General features: G+C 40.6%; 1 protein-coding gene across 11 annotated transcripts in view; it reads left to right on the top strand.

Moving 5' to 3' along the window:
• The window catches only part of Rbms3 (RNA binding motif single stranded interacting protein 3), a 794,057-nt gene that overhangs the window by 319,911 nt on the left and 448,056 nt on the right, over nucleotides 1–26,090 (top strand). For all 11 annotated transcript variants that reach the window (XM_042281903.2, XM_042281910.2, XM_042281904.2 and 8 more), the window contains exon 3: nucleotides 968–1,026. In XM_042281903.2, coding sequence (XP_042137837.2) covers nucleotides 968–1,026 — 59 coding nt within the window. The remainder of the gene's footprint in view (nucleotides 1–967; nucleotides 1,027–26,090) is intronic.

Here is a 26,090-nt window from a genome sequence, read left to right as displayed (position 1 = left end):
TGTCTCTGCAGCCCTTGTGCCATTATTTAAATATGGTTATCAATATCATCATGCAAGCTGAAATGGTACAAAGAGCTCAGGTAGCTTCCCCAGCCAAATAGATCCAGGTGGAACTGAAATTTGAGCCAGGGCACATTGATGCCTAGATCTTCGTTCTCTTGGACCTCCCCAAAACATAAAGCTTGTTGAATTGGAAGGATTGATTCATGTAAATAATGATGATGATGATAATAAATAGTAATAGTAGTAGTAGTAGTAGTAGTAGTAGTAGTAGTAGTAGTACTAGTTTGAAACTGAATATCACATATGCCAGGCTGACCTTGAATTCCCTGTCCCTGTGTGGCCAAGAATGACCTTGGAATCTTAATCCTCTTGCCTCTGTCTCTCACCTGCTGAAATTGCAGAAGTGCAACAACATTTCTGGTTAATGGGTTGCTGGAGATGGAATCCATGGCACTATTCATGCAAATACTCTCCCAACTGGACTGTATACCCCCAGCCCTAACTTTGATTTTACAGAAGACATGGTGGCTGGTGTTGGGCTAAGGAGTTCAAGATGACAGTGGAGGTCTGCATGAGAATGGGGCACAAGTCCCAGCCCAGTAGTTAAGTTTACACTTTCTTCTGGAGGTCCTTTGTGACACAGCACCTTGATTCCCTCTTTGGATACCTGATACCTGTGCTAGCCTGATGGGCATATTCCTGAAGGCACAGCCCAGAGCTTACCTACAGAAGAGGAGTCCCATGGTACCAGGGATAGTTAGTATAAGATCACCCTGGTGTGAGAATGGAGCTTTCTCTTCTAGGTGCACCCCTGCTCAATAGTGTGTGCCCCAAAGTTCATGGTCATGTAGGTGTCTTCACTGGGTTTCAATAACAGAGCTTTGTTCTCTCTCTCTCTCTCTCTCTCTCTCTCTCTCTCTCTCTCTCTCTCTCTCTCTCTCTCTCCCCTCCCTCCCTCTCTCAGGTATGGAAAAATTGTATCCACGAAGGCAATTCTTGACAAGAATACGAATCAATGCAAAGGTAGGTGTGACGTCATCCTACTCTGAGCTCTTGTCTGTGCCCTTCAGTTGATGGTGTCTCCACTACAGAGGTCCAGCTGCACAGTGAGCATGACGTGCAGTCAATGGCAAGCCGTGGGATGTTGTCAGTCTTTGATGGGTTGTATTTCTGGTAACATTGCTCATTAATTTTTTTCATTAACAAACAAAATGGAAATCACAAATCAGAACAAGTATCAAATTGCTTCAACAAAAAACTGAATTAGCTTCTAACAACTTCGGGTTGGTCTGATTTGAATGATATTATCAATGATACAAATTGATTTCCTATGTAAAGATGAGGTATGCAGGGGGAAATGGTCTCAGGCAAATCATGCTTAATTTCTCTGTTCTTCAGAGCTCTAGCAAGATTTGTTGACTAGAAATGAATTTAATGATGGGCCAATTGTATCTATGCTTTAGCTATAAATATCTCACAAGATTCGGGATATTATTCAGTCAGGCTTTTTCTCTTTTCTCTCTGCTGGAAATATTTCAGGAATCATTTGACAATGGCTGTGGCTTGTGTTTCTTCATGTCTGGAATACCACACAATGTTTAAAGGTTACATTAAATTATTTGCATCATCTATACGGTCACTGCTACATGACTTGGTTCTGACTGGGAAATTAGAATGCTTCTTGTCACATATATTATTTCTTGCCCTTAATCCAGTATTCATTGTAATACTGAAATCAGGCACAGTGGGTAAGCCAAAGAGAATATGTGCAAGTTTTAGCAAAGGACATTCATGTACTTTTAAATGTCCCCTGGCCTTCTGGGTAATGGTAGACAGATTCATTTTAGTTGCTTTTTAAAGAAAGTGTTGCTCATCTGTGATCAGCTCAGGAGCACAGCAGGTACAAGACAAAGAACACCAGCCTGTTAAGTTCTGTATCTGAATAGTTTGATTTGGAGTTGAAAACAAACAGGTGTTAAGATGAACAAGCATGGAAGCCTGCCTGTAGTCACAGCACCTGGAAGGCAGAGTCAGGGGATGCTCCGAGCAAGCATGAAAAAACATTGTGCCTCAGACTAGCTGGAGCTGTGAGCTCTGGGTTCAACTATAGATCCCACCTCAGTAAACACAGGGCAAAGCAACTGAGGAAGACACCCATGACGCTGACCTCTGGAGTACACGCATTCACACAGACACACACAGAAAAGTGAATCCTGACATCCTTGGTAGGTCCATTGTGGTACTGGCTGTGCTGTGAGAGCAGGGAGTAGATCCTGGATCAGAAGTAGCTGCATAATATTGTGGAGGAAACGTTCTTTTCTTGAGAATGGAAATTAGAAAAGCAAGCAAGAAAAGAATGACCAGGAAAGTCAGATGCTCAGGGAGAAGATTCCCAGATTTATAACTGTCTATACCCTTGCAGTTGTTATGTAAAGTCCTAGCAGGGAAGGGTTGCTGTGGACACCAGGAAGGGGCACAGAGTTTTGGAGACTTTAAAAATTGTATCTGTTGGATCTTAGTCATTAAGAGCACTTGCTGCGCTTATAGAGGACCTGAATTCAGTTCCCAGCATCAACATGGTATCTTAAAACTGTAACTCCAGTGCCAGAGTATCCTGTGCTCTCTTTTGTCCTCCACGGGCATTGCACACATACAATGCACATACATACATACATACATATATACATACATACATACATACATACATACATACATATACACACATACATACATACATTCATACATATACACATACATACATTCATACATACACACATATATATGCAGGTACAATACTCAAACACATAAAACACAAAGAAAATTTTAAAATAAAGTAAAATTGTATCCTGGATACCACAAAGGCCTCTTATTGTTATTAGTTGTTTGGGGCAACTATTCTGTGATTTCTATGTGTATTTCAGAAAAGATGTTTTAGAAAAGTAAGTGGAACTAAATTACCAGTTAAGGAGTAGACATTATCTATTTATCTATCTATCCATCAATATGTTATCAATCTATAATTTAAATGGAGGAAAGGAAGAAGTCACCACCCTGGTTCCTAGTTACCACTGATGGGGGTTACCCTGAGAGTTTTCAGAAGTGCTTGCCAGTAGATAGAATTAGGGAGAGCAATTATTTGAGTAAAATTGCTGATAATTGCTAACAATGGCCAAGGTAAGTGGTGGAGGGGTCTGGAGGAGACAGGAGCTGGCCAAGGTACAAGGACTTGATTAGCCAAGCACTGCTAGGAATGTAGAGGATTATTAGAATTCTCCAAAAGGAAAATAAGGAAAAAGCCAGAACAAAAACCTAATTGTAGCGGGTCTTTCTCTGTCCCATCAGAGAGCTCCCTAATAATGACATGGAGACTTATTATTAACTATGAAAGCTTGACCGATAGTTTAGGCTTGTTTCTGACTAGCTCTTATAACTTAAATTAACCCATTTCTCTTAATCTATGTTCTTTTCTGTGGCTCAGTTACTTTTACTTTGTAATGTCCATGCTGCTTGCTCTGTGTCCTGGCATCTCCTCCCTTCTTCTTCCCGGTGTCCCATGTGCCTGAAAATCCTGCCTAGCTGTTGGCCATTCTGCTTTTTATTAAACCAATCAGAATGACACATCTTCACAGTGTACAAACAGATTATTCCACAACACCTGATTTAGAAAGTCCTGTGGAGAAATAATGGGATTAATACTAGAGGTCTATTATGATGGTAGAGATGGGAGTTTCTCGTATGATCTGATAATAAAAATATCTAAATAGCTAAATATGGGTGGGAGGAAGACTCTACTCATAGGTCCTCTTGTAGGAGAGATGTGGGAAAAAAGCAAAAGAAATAAATAAAACCTCAGACTTGAGGGCCTGAAGAGATGGCCTCAGTGGTTAAGAGCACTTGATGCTCCTGCAGAGGACCTGAGTATTTTTTTTTATCAGCACCAAATTGTTGGGCTGTGCACACAGACTATAACTCCAGCTCCAGGGGATCTGATGCCCTCTTCTGCCCTCTGTGAATACTTGCACGCATATGCACACAGAGACACATACACACATATACATAAACATAAATAAGGGTAAATCTTAAAACTTCAAACTTGAGAGAGCTATAAGAGAATTAGTACCCACAGGACAAGTTAGGCATCCACAAGGAACATGAAAAAGACAGTCCTTTGCCGAGATAGTTTATATGCATTTAAGCAGTAGATGTAGCATGCATGTCATCCACTGCTGGTTGATGTAAATGTGTCTGTCCATCCCTTTTAGTGCTGTCTTTAGTTAGCCAAGCCATTTACAAAAGTCCTAGTGGAAAGAGCAGTAAAGGACATTGCTTTGATATTATTATGACACTCAAAACATCTTCTCAAATACTTTATTCAAACTTATCTTCAAACCATGTATGTGTATATGTATATGTGTGTGTATACACATACATATATGCACACACACATATATATGCACAAGTCTGATCATTCTTCTCCTTTATTAAGAAAAATACAGAAAATATGAAAATTCTAGCTTCCAAGGCATATAAAACTGTTATATAGCTATTAAGAGGGAAATCATGAGGGCTACAGTGACAAACCCCAGAAATGTAGAGGATTCAATATGAGAAGAATATAAACTAATGCATGTACTATATATGGAGAGGTGTCAGCACTTGGAAGCTGTGGTGATGATTTCGGTGGAGTCCTATTGCTGGTGTTAGTTGCCTCTCAGCTGACCAGCTGTGTGGCTTAGGCCCAGTCTCTCAACCTCACTGAATCCTGTGTAGGAAAAGGTTAGGTGACAGGAAGGCCTCACTCATGGGGTATGGCAATGATAGACTTACATACAGAACAGGCACGACAGTACTTTATACCACTTCACATAAAAGTCTAACAGTTTTCATTTATCTGTGTGAGTGCTGTGGACATATGTGTGTGCGTGTGCACAGGTGTGCATATGCTAGGTTGCTCTTCATCTTATTTTTGATACAGGATCCTCACCAAATCTCTAGCTCACTGGTTCAGCTGGACTGGCTGGCCAGCAAGCCTCAGGGGCTCCCCTGTCTCTCCAGCGCTGGGATTACAGGCGTTCTGACTTATACACGGGTTCTGGGAGCCTCAACTCAGCCCCTCTGGTTTGTACAGCAATCATTTTACCTGCTGACCATGTCCCTTGCCCAGGAGGCTAATAATATTTTTTGTTTGTTGCATGTGTATATGTGTGTTACATGTATATGCATATTTGCATGTTCGTGAACACATGTATATGCATGCATATGTCAACATGTGAGGGCATGTTTAAAGAGGCCCAAACTTGATGTCAGGAATCATCCTTAACTGAGCTCCACTTTCTTGTCTAAGGTAAGGTCTCACCATTGAACACACAGCTAGTCTATCTAGTTCGCTTTCTCTGAGGACCCATTGTCTCCTCTTGCCTAGTGCTGGAACTGCAGGTGGGTCACGCTCCAGCTGTGGGCTCTGAGGATTTGAACTGAGGCCCCTTACATTTAAATGGACAGCAAGTTCTTTACCCACCAAGTCCAAGGCTAGCATTATGAAGAAAAGCAAAGGTAATTGTGTTAGTGAAGAGCACAGTTGATGTTGTTATTTTAACATTTCTTTCTATCTATTTTGTGGTATTTTCAAGAAAAAGTAAATTCAGCTCCCAGAACAATTCGGTTGATTTCAATTTTTTTCCCCATTTCATTTTATATATGTGTATGGGTGTTTGGGCAGCATGTCTGTGCACCATGTGCATGCAGTGCCCACAAATACAGAAGAGGACATGGGGTCCTCTGGGACTGGAGTTCCAGAGGTTTGTGAATTTCCATGTGGGTGGTGAGAATCAGATCCATATTCATAACCATTGGGCCATCTCTCCAGGCCAGAACCTGTTTGGATTTTGTCTGTACTTTGGTTGTTTGGTGACACCTCGGAAACTAGTGGCCATAGGTTATTTTGTTTTGCTGACTGATTTCAGGTGTAATTGAGTTTAAAGACGATGTTACCGTCTGTTTCCTTGAACAGTAAGCAGAAGTGGAGTTCTCCACAGCCACTTTCTTAAGGCAAGAGATGAAAGTGTGGGAGGCGTCTGAGCTTTGTTTTTAAATTACTAAGATCATGGAGGCTGTCGTTAGAGGACACAAATTGGATTTAATTTTCACAGAGACACTTCCTTTTCAGTTATTTACAACCTCTCCTCTGGCTGGAGGCTAGGCAATCCAAACAACCTCGCAGAAGACAAGGGCTTATTTGTTTCTGGTTTTTAAAGATGTAGTCAGTTTTTCCACAAATGGTTACACAGGCTGAGTGTCCTCATGTTTTGAAAAGCATGGGAACCTGCATCTGTCAGCCTCCCTCCCGATGCAGACAGAGGCAGCAGTGGGCTGAGGCTGCCGTGTGTCAGCCCACAGGCTCTTCCTTAACCTCTAGGAGAGGTTTTTATTCTTTTAGGTTCTTATTCTTTTTAGCATCCCACCTGCTTCCTGATAGTAACTGGGCAGAGACAATCATATATTGTTACAGAAGGACCATCCAGAACTCTTTAAGTACCTCCCAATTGTAGGCATCTTCTTCCTTGTGTGGTGTCTGAAAGAGTTTCCACTCCATGTAATACAGCAAAATAAAACAAAACAGTCACTCTTGGCCCCAGATGACTAGAAATGGCTGAGCAAAGCAAGCCGTTGCTCCAGATGGGGAGTAATCACGAACAGACCACAGTCAGACAGCCAAACAGGAGGATGGAGAGTCACTGTTCACATCTGAACACTTGTTCTAGTCTGTCTTGTGTTTGGGTTTCTTCCTTCATTTATTTTTTTCACGTTTTAAAATATTTTGCTCTTCTCCCTGAGTTTTTCTCCTGGGCCCAGTATATTCGCTACTTGAAAAGTTTTCAGGGAAAATTCATTGAGAGAACCCATTCAACACAAGGTCTGAGTCTTTAATGCCTTGCATTATCTGGACCTCTCCCTGCTTTTAAAGGCTGGTTTGGCTTTTTTTTTTCCCTCTTACTCCATTCCATTTTTTCTGGCAGACATTGTGTCTAGTAATGGATCTTCCATAAAAGTCTCCAGGTCTCACTGCCATATGCACAACAGCAGTTAGACTGTGCTCAGCATACCAGCTTGCCACTCAGAGTGGAAAGTACTTCACGGCCACAGGTTGACTGAGCTATATTTGTGGAAGCTTTTTTGCCTTTGACATTTCACTGGCTCCTTAAGAATCAAAAGTTGAGGGGCTGAAGTTAGGTTGGCTCAGCAGTTATGAGTACCAGGTGCTTGTGCAGAGAAGCCAAGTGTGATTCCCCACACCTACATGGTCTCTCACAACTGTCTGTAGCTCCAGTTCCAGGGAACCTAACATCCTCTTTTGGCCTCTAAGGTACTGCATACAGAAGATGCAAACATGTACATGCAGGCTAAGTACCCATATACATAAAAACATTTAAAAAATCACAGTTGCAGATAGTTTTTAAAAGTTGTAAAATAATCCACAAGAGCTGTCATTTATTCCTTATGAATAACATTAGAGGACTGTTTTCTGGAGAGGATGTACTTACTCCTTCCTACCTACTATGCTACTTGTGGGGTATCTGTATTGGTATGTGCTCACCTTATGCATGTGCATATGAGGCCAGAGGTGGCCTTTGGGTATCTCCATCCTCTTACTTTTTGAGGCAGCGATTCTCAGTGAACTTGGACCCTATCATCTACTAGATTGTCCAGCCATCAAGTGCCAGAGATTCTTCTGTCTCTGCCTCACCTAGTGCTGGAATTATAGACGTCCCCCAGCCACACCTGTGTTCTGTTCCCTGGGGTGCTAGGGATCTGGACTCAGGTTTTCATGCTTGTGTAGGAAATATTTTATCTCCTGAGCCAGCTCACCACCCCATGTTTGTATATTTATTTTATTTTTCAGACAGGGTCTTGCCATGCCGCTTTGGCTGGCCCAGAATGCACAAATATCTGCCTGTCTCTGCCTCCCAAGTGCTGGTATTAAAAGATGTGCTACTACACCTGGCTTCCCAGGTTTATGTATTTTACAAATCTTTTTAGGTGACTAAATGTGAAGGCATACTTTCGGATGCATTCAGAATTGGTCAACGTACTTCTCTCGTTTCTGTCACAGTTGCGAATGGGCCTTATTCATATAGCGCACAGGGGCTGCAGAATCCCATGCTAAGTCCCAGGAACCTGAAGAGATGATGCGGCTTAGTTTGTCATTCTGTGTACAGTCAGGAGAAAATGTGAGGTCGCCTCTGTCTGCATGGGCCCTAGTAACACTGATATGCACAGAGCAGGGGTGTGTCGGTGTGACTATTTAATTCAGGCAGGTAGCCCAGCTACCCTGAGGTGCTCCACGGAAACCGCTCCAGCAGAGGGGGGCAGCTGACAGCGTGCTGTGGGGAGTTTTTCTCAAGTGCCTTTTATTTTCTAAAATCAGCACGAGCGAAAATAAATGTTCTGTGAAATTTATGAGTCTGAGGAATTGCATTTTGAGAGGACTAGGCACCTCCACCAGGTGGGCTCACAGTCTATTGAGCAAGAAGCTCATGAGAGAAAATGGTCTGAAAAACACATTTATTCAATTTTCAAATAATGGGATTAGATTACAAAAAAATAAATTAAGGAAGGCCAAACAGTTTTACTTTAGACAAATTCCTTTCTCTGTGTGAGAGCACATGTGTGATATTTCCTCAGAACCTCTTTTGTGGCTCACTTGTCTACTCTGATATTAATCTCACAGCTTATCACAGTGTGTGTGTGTGTGTGTGTGTGTGTGTGTGTGTGTGTGTGTGTGTGTGTGTGTAACAGGGTGGTTTCATTGTGTATCAATCTCAGCTTTGATTTTTATTTCCAAAAGGTTAGTTCATGTAGGGACTTGGGTGTCTTTGGTCAGGCCATCACATTTACTCTGCATTGCTCTGCGGTTTTGTTTATATAGACATGTCAGCCTTTGGACATTTGAGACCATGTTCTCATCTACAAAGTTCACATACAAGACTCATGCAAACAAGGTACCAAAAAAATAATGAACAAGCAAACTTACAATATCTTAAGTAGGTTTATAATTTTGTGCTGGGTCACATTCCTAGATATCCTGGGGTCATGCAGCCTATAAGCCATGGAATGGACACACCTGTGTGGAGTCCCCAAGGTGGTAGTGGTGCTTTGATAATTCTTCAACAAGATAACCAAAGGCTGTTCTCCTGCCCCAGGTCATCCTTATGGATTTTCTGTTTCTAGTTCCAGGGCACTAAACATTGTTGTTGTTATTATTTATTTATTTATTTATTTATTTATTCAGTGTTAACTTGAGAACTTTCTGGAGTAAACAAGTGAGATAAATTCTCATGTTTTGGGGAGTCATATGCTTGCTCTATTGTTTGTACTGCCTGCTACACACATATTAGGCAAAAGTAATAAAAATAACTATAAACGTTAGGTCTAACAAGCAGCATTAGTGTTTTAAGCATAAGTTCACATGTGACAGAATTTAATACTATTTCCCATTTCCCAGTGCTTTTGCACATGAAAAGATGATATGATCTATTAACCAAATTTTAATAATTATAATGGAACATTAAATAGATTGAAAGCATGATGATAGAGGTATGTTGTCTTTTTGTTTGTTTGTTTGTTTTTGATACAGGGTCTTTGTAACAGCCCTCTCTGTTCCTGAACTTGCTTTGTAGACCAAGCTGGCCTCGAACTCACAGAGATCTACCTGCCTCTGCTAGGCTGAAAGGTATGCCCCACCATACCCAGTAAGTTATGTTATCTATGATCATAATTATAAAATAACTTTTACTAGTCCATTTTTTTATTTTTAAAAATTATTGTGTGTATGTGTGTGGGTCATGTGGGTATGTATATACATACCTTTGTGCTGAGATTGTGACTTTTATCTAGCTCATAATCACCTCTAGCACAGTGTGAGACTTCTTATTCCTGGGGTGTTGAGTCTACAAGGCAAGTCCAGGAGGTTCCTTTAAGTAACTCAGGCCTTACTTTCTCACATGGATCATCAGATGTCACATCAGTGGAAACCGCAAATGCAATCAGGCGTAAGCCCCAGCCCTAGGAGAAGTGCCAGGGTGCCAAAGGCATACTGACAATTAATTGTGTTTCACCAAACTAACCTTGAAAAGTAGTCACTTATGACGCAGACGATTTATTTTATCACTTTGAGATTATCTCTTTTTCTGGTTTGAGTATCCATTTTCATTCATCCATAATCTTATAAATATATGAGAGATTCTAGATGTGAATCTACATTTAAAACACTATGCATAATCTGATCATGTATGGTGCACAGATACAGTGCATGTGCACTTGTAAGTTTATTATGACATGTCAGCAATGGGGCTGGAGCAATGTCTCAGCAGCCGTGGGTGTTCACTGCTCTTGCTGATCACCAAGGTTTGGCTCCCAGCACCCACATAGAGGCTCATAACTGCCAGGAACTCCAGCTTTCTAGGGGATCTTAGGCCCTCTTCTGGCCTCCATAGCATCCTGCACACATGTAGTACAATATACATACACTAAGTCACACATATACAAGTAAAGTAAATAAACAAATATAATTTGTAAAATATTTCAGTATTCAGTACCATGTAAATAAGAAGAAATCCAAATATAAAGAAAGATACTTTCAAACATAAAGAGGGGCCATAGTTCCATGATAGAGTACTTGAATGGCACAAACCAGGGGCTGGGCTCCATCTACAGCAATGGGGGAAATAATAATAATAATAATAATAATAATAATAATAATAATAATAATAAAGATGCACTCTCAAGAGTTTTCAGTTGACACCTACACCAAGGAACTATGCAAGTAGTAATAAATTTTCTTGGATAAGTAATTTAATATTTCTGAACATCTTTTTCCTTAACTGTCAAATGAGTCTGTGTATGCTACAAAACAAAAATCAAAATCTGCATGGAGTCATCATGTGTTATGTGTTGGGTGCCTAGGTCAAGTGAACCCTTCAGTGGGTTTAGTCTTGGAGTTCTGCTTGTGGGAACTGTGCCATAGACATAGGTAACATGGTGCAGTTCTGAGTTTGTGTTAAATGTAGAAGCCTTATGTGTCTCGGGCTTTGTTAATAGCTAAAGGACAAATGCTTAAAAGATGTTTCTTTCCTCCATTGTGTGGTTGGCTATGTGATCCCATGACCCGTAAACTTGATGCCTGTGAAGAAACGCACATTCCCTTGCAATGGCAGGTGGTAGAATTCATTCTGATTGAGTTGGATAGGCCCTCTAAAGAAAATATTTCTTTGTTCACTCTCTGTGATCCTGATCACTCTGCAGTGTTGTTTTCCAAGTTCAAAGGCACAAAGAAGAAAAAGCCATAAGATTCTTGCTTTGTTGTTGTATCTGTCCATGGTGAAGCAGAGAGTGGGTAGGATCGGCTCTGTAGTTTTGCGGTGGTCTGATGTTTGTCTTGTATGTATTAACTTATTTGTTAATCTCATTGCTATTCAACCAGTTATTTTTCTTCCATGTAGTTTAGATGTGAGAACTCTGGAGTATGAATGAGGAAAATTCATGTACATAGCAAAACTGACAAAAATAGAAACCTGTAAAATTGTAAACAGACTTTAAAGCATGAATATGTCATTTATCATCATTTAACAAGTGGCTATTAGCTAGCTTGACCATTTCTTTATCCATAAAACATTGTGGATAAAACATTTGTGAACTCTGTTCACAGGACCATTAAAAACATCCATGTTCCCCCTGTGTTAGGGAAGGAGAGAAAACTACAAGACATATTCAACTTCTAATTCTGCTAGGGAAATAGCTATCCATTTTATTTTTATTATTTATTAATTTATTCTGCATTTTTGTGATTGTGGTGGATATGTCTGTTGCATATGTGGGTGCATGCATGCGTGTGTGTGTGTGTGTGTGTGTGTGTGTGTACACATCTATGTGCTCAAGGAGGAGTCAGTGTGTCCTGCCCTCCATCTCCACTTTTTTGCCTTGTGACTCTCACTGAGCTTGGAGCTAGGCTGGCAGCAGCAAACTCCATTGATCCTTCTGTCTCTGCTCTTGATAGTACTGGGGTTGCAGGCACAAGCCATTCCCAGCATTTTAAATGGGTGCTGGGGATTAAAACTCAAGTTGGTGTGTTAGAACAGCAAGTACACTGAGCCATCTCCCTAGTTCCCAATCCAGTTTGTTTGATTTCATAAACATCCAAAAAGGCCTGCTGCTCATTCTGCTGATGTCATCCCTGACTGACAAGGCAGTGGAGTCCCTGCAGCTGCTGAAGAAGCTCCTCTCTGGTGTCTTTAGTGACACACTGATGCCTAATAAACAATAAATACCCAAAGCTGCCAATCACAGCTCTGCATGCTTTCAGAAGCTACCCTGTATGGGGGAAATCCAAAGCCCAGAACAAAAGATTTCAGGGATGCCATAGGCAGAGAATACAGTGAGCACTGTGGACCAGGGTGATGTGAAAAAGCGCCACCACTGAGATGGAAAGAGTGAAGTCAACTGGCAGAATTTGGTGAAACATGCAGTACACCTTGGAAAGCATGGTATTGGGAGTCCTTTTGCTAAAGTAAATTGAATAAAAATTAACTGACGAGGTAAAATATGGACCACCCACCCTCCGAGAAATAGTGTAAAAACAGTGAAACTAATGTGGCTGGAGAGATGACTCAGTGGTTATGAATGTGCACTGCTCATGAAAAGGAACCAAGTTGAGTTCCCAGAGTCTGTATCTGGCAACTCACAATTACCTATAACTCCAGCTCCAGGGGACTCAGTATCATCTTCTGTCCTTTATGAGCTAGTACCTACTCATATATGATACACTGCACACACACACACACACACACACACACACACACACACACACACACACACTATAAAAAATAATGTGACTTAAAATTTTTCAGAGATTCCCATGAGATCATTTCAGTGACAGAGGGTCCAAGATCAGAAAATCTCTAAGTTTGTATTTAAGATATAAAGAAATTGTGAGAAGTACTGTATTCTTTCACAGGGACCTGAGTGATTAAATTGAGAAGGCTTGAGCAAGAGGAAACATGATCAGTCTAAGATTTTCCCCACTTTCCTTCCTTCTCCCACTATTTCACTCTGTTATTTTGTGATTCTGGGGATAGCACCTAGAACCTTACTCCTGTGGCCAAGCATTCTCCTGCTCAGCTGCATATCCATTCCATCCCCTCTTGTTTTTCTAAATAAATGAGACTTACTTCAAGTGGAATATATATATGGATATATAACTAATTTAAAATTAATATATATATATATATATATATATATATATATATATATATATATATACACACACATTCTCTTGGGTTTGTCATAGTGTCACTGTATACATCACAAGTGGAAGATATTTGTATTTTTATTCTAAGAGAAGTTTTAAATATTTATTTTGATATTGAATGAATTGTAATTCTCAAAAAGAATATCAGGCAAAAGTCCCTCTACTTCTTCCTGATGAGGCTTCAGCTATGTAGCATACCCTGGAGAAGTCCCCAGGAAGTTTTCTGCTATAGGTTGCTGTCAGGTGCCTTGTGGTTTTCTTCATTTGCGAGAAATGGTCTAAGAGAGCAATAATGAGTTTGTATTGCATATGCGGTAACTACATAAAAGCTTGCTTATGGGGCTGGAGAGATGGCTCAGCATCTAAGAACACTCACTGGCTGCCCTCCAGAGGAGCAGAGTTCAGATCCCAGCACCCATACAGCAAGCTGAGTATCCCACAATTGCCTGCAGCTCCAGTACCAAGAGATCCAATGTCTTCTACTGATCTGAACATAAGTGTACATGCATACATATGCATACACTTCTTTTTTGAAAAAATCTTACTTAAATATGAATGATGTGATTTATGATGTATATTTGACATGTGTGTGAAACTTAACCGTTCCACCCTGTATCAGTTTCACTTGCCATCTGTTATTTCCATTAATAGGAATAGTTAATGCCACTTAGATACATCTTTTTTGAGATGCCCAGTTCTTATTCTCATTCCTTTCCCCATGACCTTTAAAAGTCTCTGTTTAAAGCCAAGGCTTTGGCTCTGTTTCTTTTTAGGGAAAATTTCAAAAACTATTTATTTTTAAATGAATGTAAAAATACATTCAAAAATGTATCTGTCCAGATATGGCTCCAGTTTATGAGTGACCTTCTGTAGACAATGACAAGCAAGTATTCTGAGTGAATTGGTGAAAATAAGAGACATATGGAAAGCTAGGGGATGGATGGTCTTACATCTTGGGAGGACTTGTGGTGCTTCCACCAACCCATATAGTCTTTTGAAACATCAAGAATTAACCCCAGTGACTTAATTGTTTGCTACCTCTTTTATCTTGACTTTGCTAGTTCATTCTTGTCCAGATGGGAGCTCTCTTGTCCAAATGGGAACTCCGGGGCAGGATGGAAGCTCTTACCCAGACGGGAAGTCCGGGGCAGGATGGGCGCTCTTGTCCAGACAGGAAGTCCGGGGCAGGATGGGTGCTCTTGTCCAGAAGGGAAGTCCAGGGCAGGATGGGAGCTCTTGTCCAGAAGGGAAGTCCGGGGCAGGATGGGAGCTCTCTCTCTGATCCAGAAGGGAAGTCCGGGGCAGGATGGGAGCTGGGGGCCAGTCTCTAAGTCTCAGGAAGTGGCTGGGGTCTCGGGTGGATGGGCGTGGGGGCAGGATATGGAGATTGCAGGGGCTGCTGGGGTCTTGGAGAAGGGGATCCTTCCCGGTGGGGCTAGAAGGGAACCTTCCTGGTGGCCAGAACCTGAAGCCAAGTTGGGCAGGTCTTCTCCAGAGTGGCTGGTGCCCAGGGATGGAGTCCGGGCTGAGTCCTGATACTCACTTCTGGTCCAGAAGGGAAGTCCGGGGCAGGATGGGAGCTGGGGACCAGTTTCTAAGTCTCCGCTAGTTCATTCTCTACAGCATAGGAGAGGGAGTTTTCATGCTACCCTCCATCAGTAGGACCAGCCAACCACCCCAGCAGTAAAATATGTGAAATAGCTTAACACCATCAAGGATCCTGGATCAAAATAAAGAGTTGGGAAAAATAGGAGGAGGAGGAAGAGGAGGCTTTCTGCCCAATCATGAGGAAGGAGGAAAGAAGGAGGAGGAAGGAGAGGGAGAGGATGGGGATGAAGAGGAGGAAGAGCAAGAGGAAGAGAAAGAAGAGGACAAAGAAGAGCAGGAAGAAAAGAATCAAGAAAAGAAGGAGAAAAATAGAAAAGAAGAACAGGAAGAGGAGGAGGAAAAAGAGAAAGAGGAAGTGAATTTAAAGGCATGGGTCAGGAATGGACTCCTCATTTGGTTTTTCTCAGGCGGGAAGCCATGCTTCACCATGTGAGTACAACATGAGTTTATGATTTGATATGTCATCTTTTAAATGTGATAAACATTGACTATGGTGGCAGAGGATGTGACTTGGTCCTCATCAAGATTGCCATTCATGACACTCTAATAATGCATCAGAGAGCAAATGTGTGTGGTTGAGGAATATCATTTGGCGGTACCACTAGTGTTTCTTTAAAACCAGCCCACTTAGTTTCCTTATGTATCATTGAAGGCTGGTTGTATGCAGTTTCCTGGTGAGTTCTGAATAAACACTTGTTCCCCTTACATATGGTGCATATAACAGATCAAAAAAAGGATTCCATCCAGGCCTAGCTTAATGAACCAATAAATTTACTTTGTTACGTAGAGGAGCATGGATGACTCAAAGGCTTCTGAGTTACCCAAAACTCCAGCCCAGAGTAGATGATGCCTCACTACACCTGCATTCATAGTGCTCCCTGCACAACTTGTAGGCAGTTCCACCAAAAAAATCTCCTTTTCCCAGTTGTTCACAGCATATATAAGCTTGGAGCCAGTCTTTGCTGAGGTTGACTTTCCAACCTTCCTGAATTTTGTAAGTGTTGTTAGTTTTCTTTTCTTTCAAGAGCCCTTCTTGCTCAGGGAGGGGGAGGGCCTTCCGATTGGAAGGAGATAGCTACACATCACCTGCAACTTGACATGGGCATCACATAACTGAAGAATACTTAACATCCCCTTTTATATGATGTGAAGCAAAGCCATAGATGCTGTGCAATGTGTCAAACTCAATATGGTGGAAAAGCAAGATTATGTCTGCCTGACTCACAAAAATAGATCTCTATTGTTCAACTCTTTCCTCTGGTTCCTAGATAATCCTCATGAGTAAGATTAACAAAGTGATCCTGCTGCCTGTTACCAATGACAGACAGACTGGAGTACAGTGTTTTGATTTTTTGTAAAGGCAGACAGTTTGAAAGAAACGTGGGGTAGCTCCAACCCACCTATGTCCATGGTAGCATAAGCAGTGTTGGTTGGGCTTTCTGGTTCTGCTTGTCACTTAATACTGATGTTAAACATGTGGCAATTGTGCCTTCAAAGCATAGGCGTCTTTGGAAAATACTTTGGTCACATTGTGCTCTTACAGCACTTTGGACTTCTGCTATTATGAATGCATGCCCAGGTTTCCGCTGGTGATAACTTTAATGTAAGCAGTAGTTTAATACATTGTAAGTGGGGAAAATAGCCATGAAATGGTGAGTGGAGTGAGTCCAAGTGATGCTCTCTCTTGGTTTGAGTCCGAGAAGGAGGCAGGGCTCCCTCTCAGTGCCCGATTCTCCCAGCAAGCATGATTTTCCGTTTTTCTCTGTTCTTGCTGGCTCACCTCCCAAGTTTGCTCAGTGGGGAAAAGGTTAAGACCTTTAAAGAGACCATTCTATCCCAATTATTTACCCAGGCTCTCTTCTTCCCTTTAAATATCTTCTACTTAGTGTCCAGAGTGTTTGGGGGTCAGTTTCTTCTTGATGGATGAACCCAGGAATCCAATTCAGAGATAGGATTTCTATTTAGGTAAGGTAGGATGATACCCAGTCCAATGTCTGGTTCTTGAAGTAATATATTCAAGTATCTGCTGAAGTCTGTTTTATTTCTGCAGTCTGGTTTTTCTCAAGCTTATTCCCCATCCACACAGTTCTTCACCATCTACCGATGTCACTACTTTCTGAGCTGAAAGCTGCCTTATACCTCCTGCTCCCTGGACTTCAAGGGGGTTGCACACACTATTTCTCGTCTTTCAACATCAAAATTCAAGCCCATGTTTACTCCCCTGTTCTCATTCTGGCCTACTCTGCCTACATTTTAGTCTGAATTCTTATAACATTTAGATCCTAGCTATGCCCCCCCCCCCCATTGTTAGTGATGCCTTAGGAATGACATTCAATTTCTAGCACTGTTTGTTACCTAGATCCTGGCAGGGTCACTACAGAAGATTACTCCCCTTCCCCAAGATCACCACCTTCATGGAGTCTAACTTTGCTGGGGGGCCTTTGAAGAACAACAAGGCAGCCATTTATTCTTTGTGAGGAGAACCGAGCCTTCTCAGGTGGCATGGGATACATTTTATCCTTGGTCTCATCAAACTGAAGACTTGTGGTGTGTGTGTGTGTGTGTGTGTGTGTGTGTGTGTGTGTGTGTGTGTGTGTGCGCTCATTCATATGTGTGCAACTGCCAGAACAGGACTATAGATATCTCTCTTAACTACTCTCCACAGTAGTTTTTGAAGCAGGGTGTCTCACTGAACCTAAAGTTTGCTCTTTTGACTAGATTGCCTCACCATTGAGCTCCTTCGATCTACCTGTCTCTGCCCCATTGTGTTAGGATTGCATGCATGTGTAGCCATGCCAAGCTTTTATATGGAAGATGGGGATTTGAACTCATGTCATCTTTCTTGTACAGGAAGAACTCTTACTCACTGGGCTATCTCCTCAGCCCTAAAGACAGTTTCAACAATAACTTTGAAGAACTTCTGCAGGGGAAATTATTATACGCAATGTGGCTCAGCTTCTCTCTTCTTCTGGGACAGTCATGAGCTTTGACATTGCCAAAAATTTTGTTTAGACAGTGAAGGGAATGGAAGGGCTTTCTCATTTAGACATCACTGAAAAGTGAAGGGGTTACTTGAAGCTCTGGCCTGTGAATGGTTTCACTCAAGCCTTGTTCTCTAAACAGTATGTAATACCTTGTATTCAGGATCCTCAGCTCCCATGAGCTCACAGCACACATGGGACACAGGGCCTGTAACCTTCTGATCCACCCAGAAACACAAACTCCATCTCTGAGTTTAAAGAGGAAATGCTTCCCTTGCTGGCCAGGAACTGGACTGATGTTTTGCCCAGGTCACAAGTATGTCTGAGCTGTTCTAGTCAGTAGTGGAAAAAATGACCTCCTGGGTAATGTGTGCGTCACCAAGGCTTGATGCTGTCCTTGGGCCAGGTCATTGCAAGTGCATGTTTGTGACTGGGAACCACAAAGCATGAACTCAAGTATAGTGGAATCTACTGACAACTGGGATAAGATAATAGGTCTTGGGGAAGTTAATTGAAAAAGGAAAATTAACAAGAGGCTTAGAATATATTTTTTCATCATTTTTATTCATTACTTTTTAAGTTGACAAATAGAAATTGTATAAATTGGGCCTAGAGAGCTGTCTTGGTTGATAAAGTGCTTGATATGCAAGCATGGGGAATTTATCCCCAGAACCCAAGCAAAAAAGTCCATGATACCTGCTTGCAATCCCAGTGTTGGAGAGAGGGAGACTGGCAGGTTAATGAGGCTGGCTGCCAGCCTAATCAGCAAGTTCAAGGCTAATAAGAGATGCTGTTTTAAAAACAAAAACAATTGATGGTACCTGAAGAATGACATAAGAGATTACATGCATGCATATACATATGTACGGCATATAAACATTCCCAAATATGTACACACACGTACTTATAGATTAACATGATTTGTTTGTGGTACTGTGGCTTCAATCCAAGGCATCATTCATACCAGACAAGAGTTCTACCTTAAGCTACATCTTCAGCCTGCACACAATTTTTGCAAGATATGTGCTTTGTTGGGTGCCAAATCAACCTGATTAACATATGCAACTGTTGCAAGATATTTGATTACACTTTGTAAAGGTATGTCACTGTGATCGGCTTAATAAAAAAACTAAACTATCAATTGCTAGGCAGGAGGTATAGGAGGGACTTCACAGAGAGCTCTGGGAAGAAGAAAGAGGGAGTCACCAACCAGATGCAGAGGACAGGCAGGAGGAGAGGTAAAAGCCACAAGCCTCATGGCAGCATGTAGATGAAAAAAATGGGTTAATTTAAGTTATAAGAGCTAGTTAGAAACAAGCCCAAGCAAAGGCCAAGCTTTCATAATTAACAAGAAGTCACTGTGTCATTATTTGGGAGCTGGCTGTTGGGACAGAGAAAGACTCATTACAAATGGTGTCCAATGTAGGGCTCAAATACCCAAACATAGGGCCTGAGAAAGCTAAGAAAACTTCTGGACAAGGAGCCAGACATGGCTTTCTAGTCCTGCAGTCTCTCAGGCAGTCAAGTGCTTGGCATATAGAAGCACAGCTACTGGCCACCGCCTGCATGCAGGAGCCAGCTGCCAGCACCATGCTAAAGTGCCATGCGCTAAGCTGAGCCATGTGGTGACTGACATAGCAGTTTAAGATTTGTCTCATGTGGTCAGAAAATGGTACAGGTTCTCAGTAAAGATGGATTCAGACACAGAAAAACTCTGAACATAATGTGTTTAAAAATGTGCTTAGCTGCTCAAAAAAGAAGGAAAGAAAGAATATGGATATAGACAGTCATTAAAAAATAGTTTAAATATAATAAAGTCCTTAAGGAGAGAGTAAAGTTATATAAAAAATAAACCATGTAAAGATGGTAAATAAACAGGGTGTCTGAATCCTGTATGGTGCTTTTCTGACTTTGAATTTTTTGAATACTGATGAGCAAACAGCAGCTGCTGAGAGACATTGGATTATGGAAGGGACTGCTGAATTAAAGCAGCCTATATACATTACAGATGTCTTTGCCTCAGAATGAAAATTGAAAACTGTGTTGCATCGGGGGAGAGGTTGTGCTTTTGTTTCCACCGGAAGTGAAAAGTTATGGATTCCTTCAAAGTTAATCGAGATTAGATTTGCCTAGGGGAGGCAAATTTTGGCTACAAACATAAAAAAAGGAGCAAAAGAAAAACTTTAAGACAGAAGATGCATAAGCTGATCCTTTGATATGGGAATAGCTCTGAGACTGGATGAGACATGATAAATTTTGTTGGTACAGAGTCCTCATGATTTATTATTACATGCCATCCTTTCATATGGTATGGATAGAGATTTATACTATAGTTTGGTTACATAATTCAAACAAATTTATAAAGTTAACAAATGCCTTTACCTGCTCAAACATAAAACAAAAAAATCCTCTTTAACTGACTTGTGCATACTACACATTCTATACTTGTGTTAATGCAGAATATGTGTGTGTCTGTGTCTGTGTCTGTGTCTGTGTCTGTGTCTGTGTCTGTGTCTGTGTCTGTGTTTCTGTGTGTGTTACTTTTAAAAGTGTGTGTGTTTTCAGGAAAAAAAAGGACCAGATATCAATAAAGGCAAGTAGCCCAGGTTGATCCAGCCTCTCAGAATGCCTCTGTTAGTTTCCTCAAAAATACACATCCAAAACTTCAAAGCTGTTAGCTGAGATGGTCCAGCCTCACTAAGTACTCCAGCCAGGACTTCAGATAAGCCCTCCACTTTCCTATTATACAGAGACTGGACAACAAATGATACAGCTAGCTTTCCAAGGACTTGACCATTACCTCAATTTTCTCAGGTTCCCTACAAGATGCTGTTACCCCCAGACAACAGGAAGCAGTCTAGAGAACACAACATCCATATTATCAAGTGGTGGGGTGGATGGTTTTTGTTCATCCAATGGGTTGGTTATGGATGTTTGTCATCATTTAGGGGGTTTGGTTGCAAGATGTTATTGGTAATGGTCAGGAAAAAAGCTGGACAAAGGTGATTAGATTCAGGGATCTCATTCTGAAAAGAAAGCAGGAATATAGAAGTCATAGATAAAAGGGTAGATTATTGAATCTACTTTCAAACTACAAAAACAATTACTAGTCTCAAATATTTTACATCGGTATGGGTTTTTATGTATTGATACAAATATAAGGATATTTTGTTAAACTGTATATATGTTTCTATTCTTGTTTAAGTTATTGTACCTCTGCAGCTCATTTAAAAATATAAAGTTTTAGTCCTTAAAAGCTATTTAGGATAATTAAGAAGTGCAGGTTAGTATTTATCTATAACAATCAAACTTTTAGTCATGTTAAATATATTTTCAAGGTTAAGCAAAAATATTTTTTAAATAGATAGATGGTCTTCAAATACTCCAAAGACCTACAGAAAATGGCATTTAAAATGTTTTAATAACATAAGGCTTTTCATAACAGTGAAGCATGTCTGCTCCTTACAGCACTAGTTTACTTTTAAAAAGGGTGATGGGCATCAAAGAACCTTCATATGGAGTTTGCTTTCAGTGTGGCACAGCTAGCTACTTGGGCAGAATGCTGTCCAAACTGGACAAGCAGGACACAATGAAAGTGACTGCCAAACTTGCCAAGACAAGGTAGGACAGTCCTTCAAAATTCCTGCTTCACAGAAAAGTCTGTCAGGTATTCAAGGCCCATTTATCAAAAATGAATGCCCCAGCATTGCAGAGGAACCTTGTGTGACAGGCAGCCAGACGTTTCTGTCATTTCTATAGTTTTGGAAATTTTTTTTGCTTTACACTTCCTCAGTTAATATTATATCCTTCATGGATCTCTGATGAAGTTGAAGATGAAATAGTTATAGTCACAGTTTTCCTTGTTACCAAATTCAGAAAAGAAGCTCACAAAATAGGTATAAAGTGTATAAGGTTGAGAGACATAAAAGCTTAAATTGTTTATCTAAGAAAGTGTTTTAAGATCAAAAAGATGCCTGGTGGTAGAGGTGCACGCCTTTAATCCCAGCACTCGGGAGGCAGAGGCAGGCAGATCTCTGTGAGTTCAAGGCCAGCCTGGGTTACAGAGCAAGTTCTAGGAAAGGCACCAAAGCTACACAGAGAAACCCTGTCTCGAAAAAAACAAACAAACAAACAAAAAGATCTAAAAAGATAATTTTGGGTTGGTAATACAAATTATGATAAAAAATGGTTTAAATGTAAAATTTAATTACTCTGTGTAAAAGTATGTCACTATGATTGGTCTAATAGGAAAGCTAAATAGCCAGTAGCTAGGCAGGAGGTATAGATAGGACTTCTGGACAGAGAGAGCTCTGGGAAGAAGAAATGGGGAATCACCAGCCAGAAACAGAGAATACAGGACATGCAGAAGGAGAGGTAACAGCCACGAGCCACATGCAGTACATAGATTAATAAAAATGAGTTAATTTAAGTTGTAATACCTAGTTAGAAACAAGCCTATGGCTAAGGTTGTGCTTTCATAATTAATAAGTCTCTGTGTCATTATTTGGGAGCTGGATGGCAGGATAGAGAAAGACTTGTTACAGCAAACCCTCAGATACTAGTATGCTTTATGATTAGATACTTAAATTCAGCAATTTTCAAGAATCATCAGGAATTGAGAAGTGGGATTATGTAAATAAAGAGACTTCTGCACAGCAAAGCAGAGAGTCAAGTGCAGAAGCAGCTATAGTTTGGGAGAAAATCTTTGCTCCTTCTATATTTGATGGAGAATTAATACACAACTCAAAAACCACAATGTCCCAAAGACCATAACCCAGTCAGTACATGGGCTGATGGAATAGACAGTTAGTTCACAAAAGTTTAAGAACAAATGCCCCCAAAGGATATGAAAACATCGTATCCATCAGGGAAAGCAAATTATAGGACATATAAGGATCAGTGTTGTTACTAACTGTAGTCCAATGTTGTACAAGCAGTCTCTACAAAGTGTTCTTATCTTAAATTGTGTAAGCTTGCTCCAGTATCTCATTGCTACTTTATCCACACCCAGCCATCAGCTTCAGCTAGCCACCATTCTTTTGTTTTTAAGTTTATTTGTCGGGCAGTGGTGGCGCATGCCTTTAATCCCCAACACTCGGGAGGCAGAGCCAGGTGGATCTCTGTGAGTTCGAGGCCAGCTTGGGCTACAGAGCAAGATCCAGGAATGGCACCAAAATGACACAGAGATACCCTGTCTCAGAAAAAAAAAAGATTTATTTTATTTTTTATATTTAATTATTTTTGTATATAAGGGTGGTATGTGCACACAATTGTGGGTGCTCACAGAGGCTGGGAGAGAATATTAAATCCCCTGGACCTGGAGTTGCAGGTAGTTGTGAGCACCTGACATGGATTCTAAGAACCAAACTTGGGTCTTCAGCAAGTGCTCTTAAAGCCTGAATCACTCTCCAATAACCATGTGAATATCTCTGTCACTGCCATGGTGTCATAGACATGATAGCTTTGGAGAATGTGCTACGTGTCCCACTTTGTTCTTTTTTCAGAAAAATATTTGCTGTCCAGATTGTTAGGAGTCTCTTGTAATGTTAGGGTTTGTTTTTATTTCTCTGTCAAATATGACTGGACTTGTGATAGGCATTGTGTTTAATCTGAGGACTGGGGTAGTGTGGGCATTTTAAATATTGTTTGTACTCGATGAATATGGAATGTTCTTTGTGCCTTGCTCTCTTTCGTCAATGTTCATTTTTCTGTGTGTTTATTGTGGCTATACATGGGATGATTTTCTTGATTTCTCTTTTAGATAGCTCACTGTTGGTATATAAAAATTGATTTTTTTTCTTAAAAAGTGACCTTTTTCTCTGAAAATTTTAGAGAATTAATTTATTCTGATGGTTTCTGCTTATGTTTTGAGGATTTTCTGTGTAGAAAGTCATGTCTTCTCGCCTGATCCCTCTATCCAGAACTTCCCATCTTCTGTAAACAGAAGTGGGAAAAGTGTCTTGTCCTTTCTCTTGTCCTTGATCTCAGACATTGTTCCCACTTTTCCTGTTAAGGATGAGAGCATGAATGAAACTGTCCTATGTTGTGACAGTTACAATGTTGGCGTGGGTTGTATACTGTTCATGTGTTAGAGGACTTGACTCCCAGCCAGTGATGCTGCTTTGTGAGCTCGTGGAACCTTTCAGATGTGGTTCCAGACATAGGAACATAAATTTGTCCTTGGGGTTATAGACTAGCCCTGATTCTGGTCTAGGTTTTGGCTTCCTGACTGCCTATGCTATGTAACCAGATGCTTAACACTCAAGCTGTCACATATAAGAAAGAGCTGTTCTTCCCACTTTGCCTTCTCCACCATAATAGACTGTGTGCCCTTAAACTGTGAGCCAAAATAACCCTCTCCTCTCTTAAGTTGCCTCTGTCAGGTGTTTTATAGTAGCCATAAGGAATGACAGTCCCTTCCTTCCTCATTTATAGCATTATGGTAGCTACCATCTGCATTTAATCTGTGGAATTTTTTATTGCTAGAAGATGTGATTGAACCATCTTTATATCATTCAATTCATCTTCACTTGCTCATAGTGCATAACCCTTTTAATATGCTGTTAAGTCCATTTTCTAGAATTTGGCTAAGACTTTTTGCCTCTGTGTCCTTAGGGTCCTGACCTGGTTTTGGTAACAGTGTGATGATGCCTGTAGAGCATGGCTTTTGTTTGATCACACTCTGAAACATTTGAGGAAGTTTGAGTTTGTTTTTTGAATCTATTCAGCAGATACACCTCCAGGATCTGGGCTGCTCTATGATAGATAATATTTTACTGTGCCAATTTCCTTACATGTGATTAACTAGCACAGATTTCTGTTACTTCTTCATGGGTCCATTTTGGAAGGTGTAGTGACTAATCTTGGTTGCTACCCAGGTTGACACACCTGGGAAGAGGGAGCCTTATTTGAGGAATTACTCCATTAGATTGCCTATAAGCATATCTGTGAGACAGTTTTTTTTAAATTGCTAATTGAGGTTGCAGTGCATTGTGGGTGTCACCATCCCTAGGCACATGGGCCTGACCTGTGTAAGAAGGGAAGTTGAACATGAGCTAGGGAGTGAGCCGGCCCACAACATTCCTCCATGGTTTCTGCTTCAAGCTCAAGCCCTGATTTCCCTTGATGATGAACTGTATCCTGTAAGCTGAAATAAACCCTCTCCTCTTCACATTGATTTTTGTCATGGTGTTTATTACAACAGCAGAAAGATAACTGGAACAGAAGGTTATTTGGGATTGGGAATTTATCTGTTTTTAAGGGTATCTAAATTAACTGATAAATAATTATCCATAATAGCACATTATGATCCTTCATGTTTCCATTAGCAGCTGTAATGTTCCTTTCTTCTGTATCTTTTGTTCTTAGTTTAGCTATTTTGTTTATCTTTTTTTTTTTAAAAAAAAAAAAACCTCTGTTTTATTGATCTTTCTTGTAATTTGACCATTTTCTATTTCATTTATTATGATCTTATCTTTATGGTTATCTTTCTTTGGCTGTTGTTGGACCCAGTGTGCTTTTTGAATAATAGATTTTCTTTTTACAGGTACTTGGTGTGTGTGTGTATGTGTGTGTGTGTGTGTGTGTGTGTGTGTACATATACAATGCCTTAGGAGGTCAGAGAACAACTTTTAAGAGTTGATTCTGTCTTTTCTCCTTGTCCAGGGTTCCTAGGATCAAACTGACATCATAAGGCTCAGAAGTAATTGTTTGTACCTGTTGTGGTACCTCACTTGCTCTTTTCCATCATCTTTTGAAAATAAGTTTTTAGGTTTTTTTTAAATACAGTTCAAAACACACTGAATTTCCACACTTTTAATACAAGTGAACTCAAATATTTGTATAAGGAGGTAATACATTAGGAATACAAAGGCTACATATGTGAATGGAATCTTTGCATGACTGAAAACTGGCAGTAACATAAAGATGCAAAACACAGAAGTGGGCCAGACAGTGTTAAAACAAGAAAGTTCTTTACAATTTTTTGAAGTAGGATCGCTAATAACTGGGAGGAGAATGGAAACTACCTGAAATATGATGAAATTGGCATCAAGAAAAAGAGAAAAGCTTGGGCCTGATCTGTGAATTCCTAGAAATAACATGAGATATGGTGGCTCTGGAGGTGGTTTTGCTTGGTACACTAAATAAGGGCTGGTGTCTCTCCTCATGTGGACTATCTATTGTATAAGAAGGCA

This window comes from Peromyscus maniculatus, chromosome 7, assembly GCF_049852395.1.
Source record: "Peromyscus maniculatus bairdii isolate BWxNUB_F1_BW_parent chromosome 7, HU_Pman_BW_mat_3.1, whole genome shotgun sequence".
NCBI classification, from domain to species: Eukaryota; Metazoa; Chordata; class Mammalia; order Rodentia; family Cricetidae; genus Peromyscus; species Peromyscus maniculatus.
The sequence above is the reverse complement of the archived record's forward strand: the minus strand, read 5'-3'. Positions and strand labels throughout refer to the sequence as shown.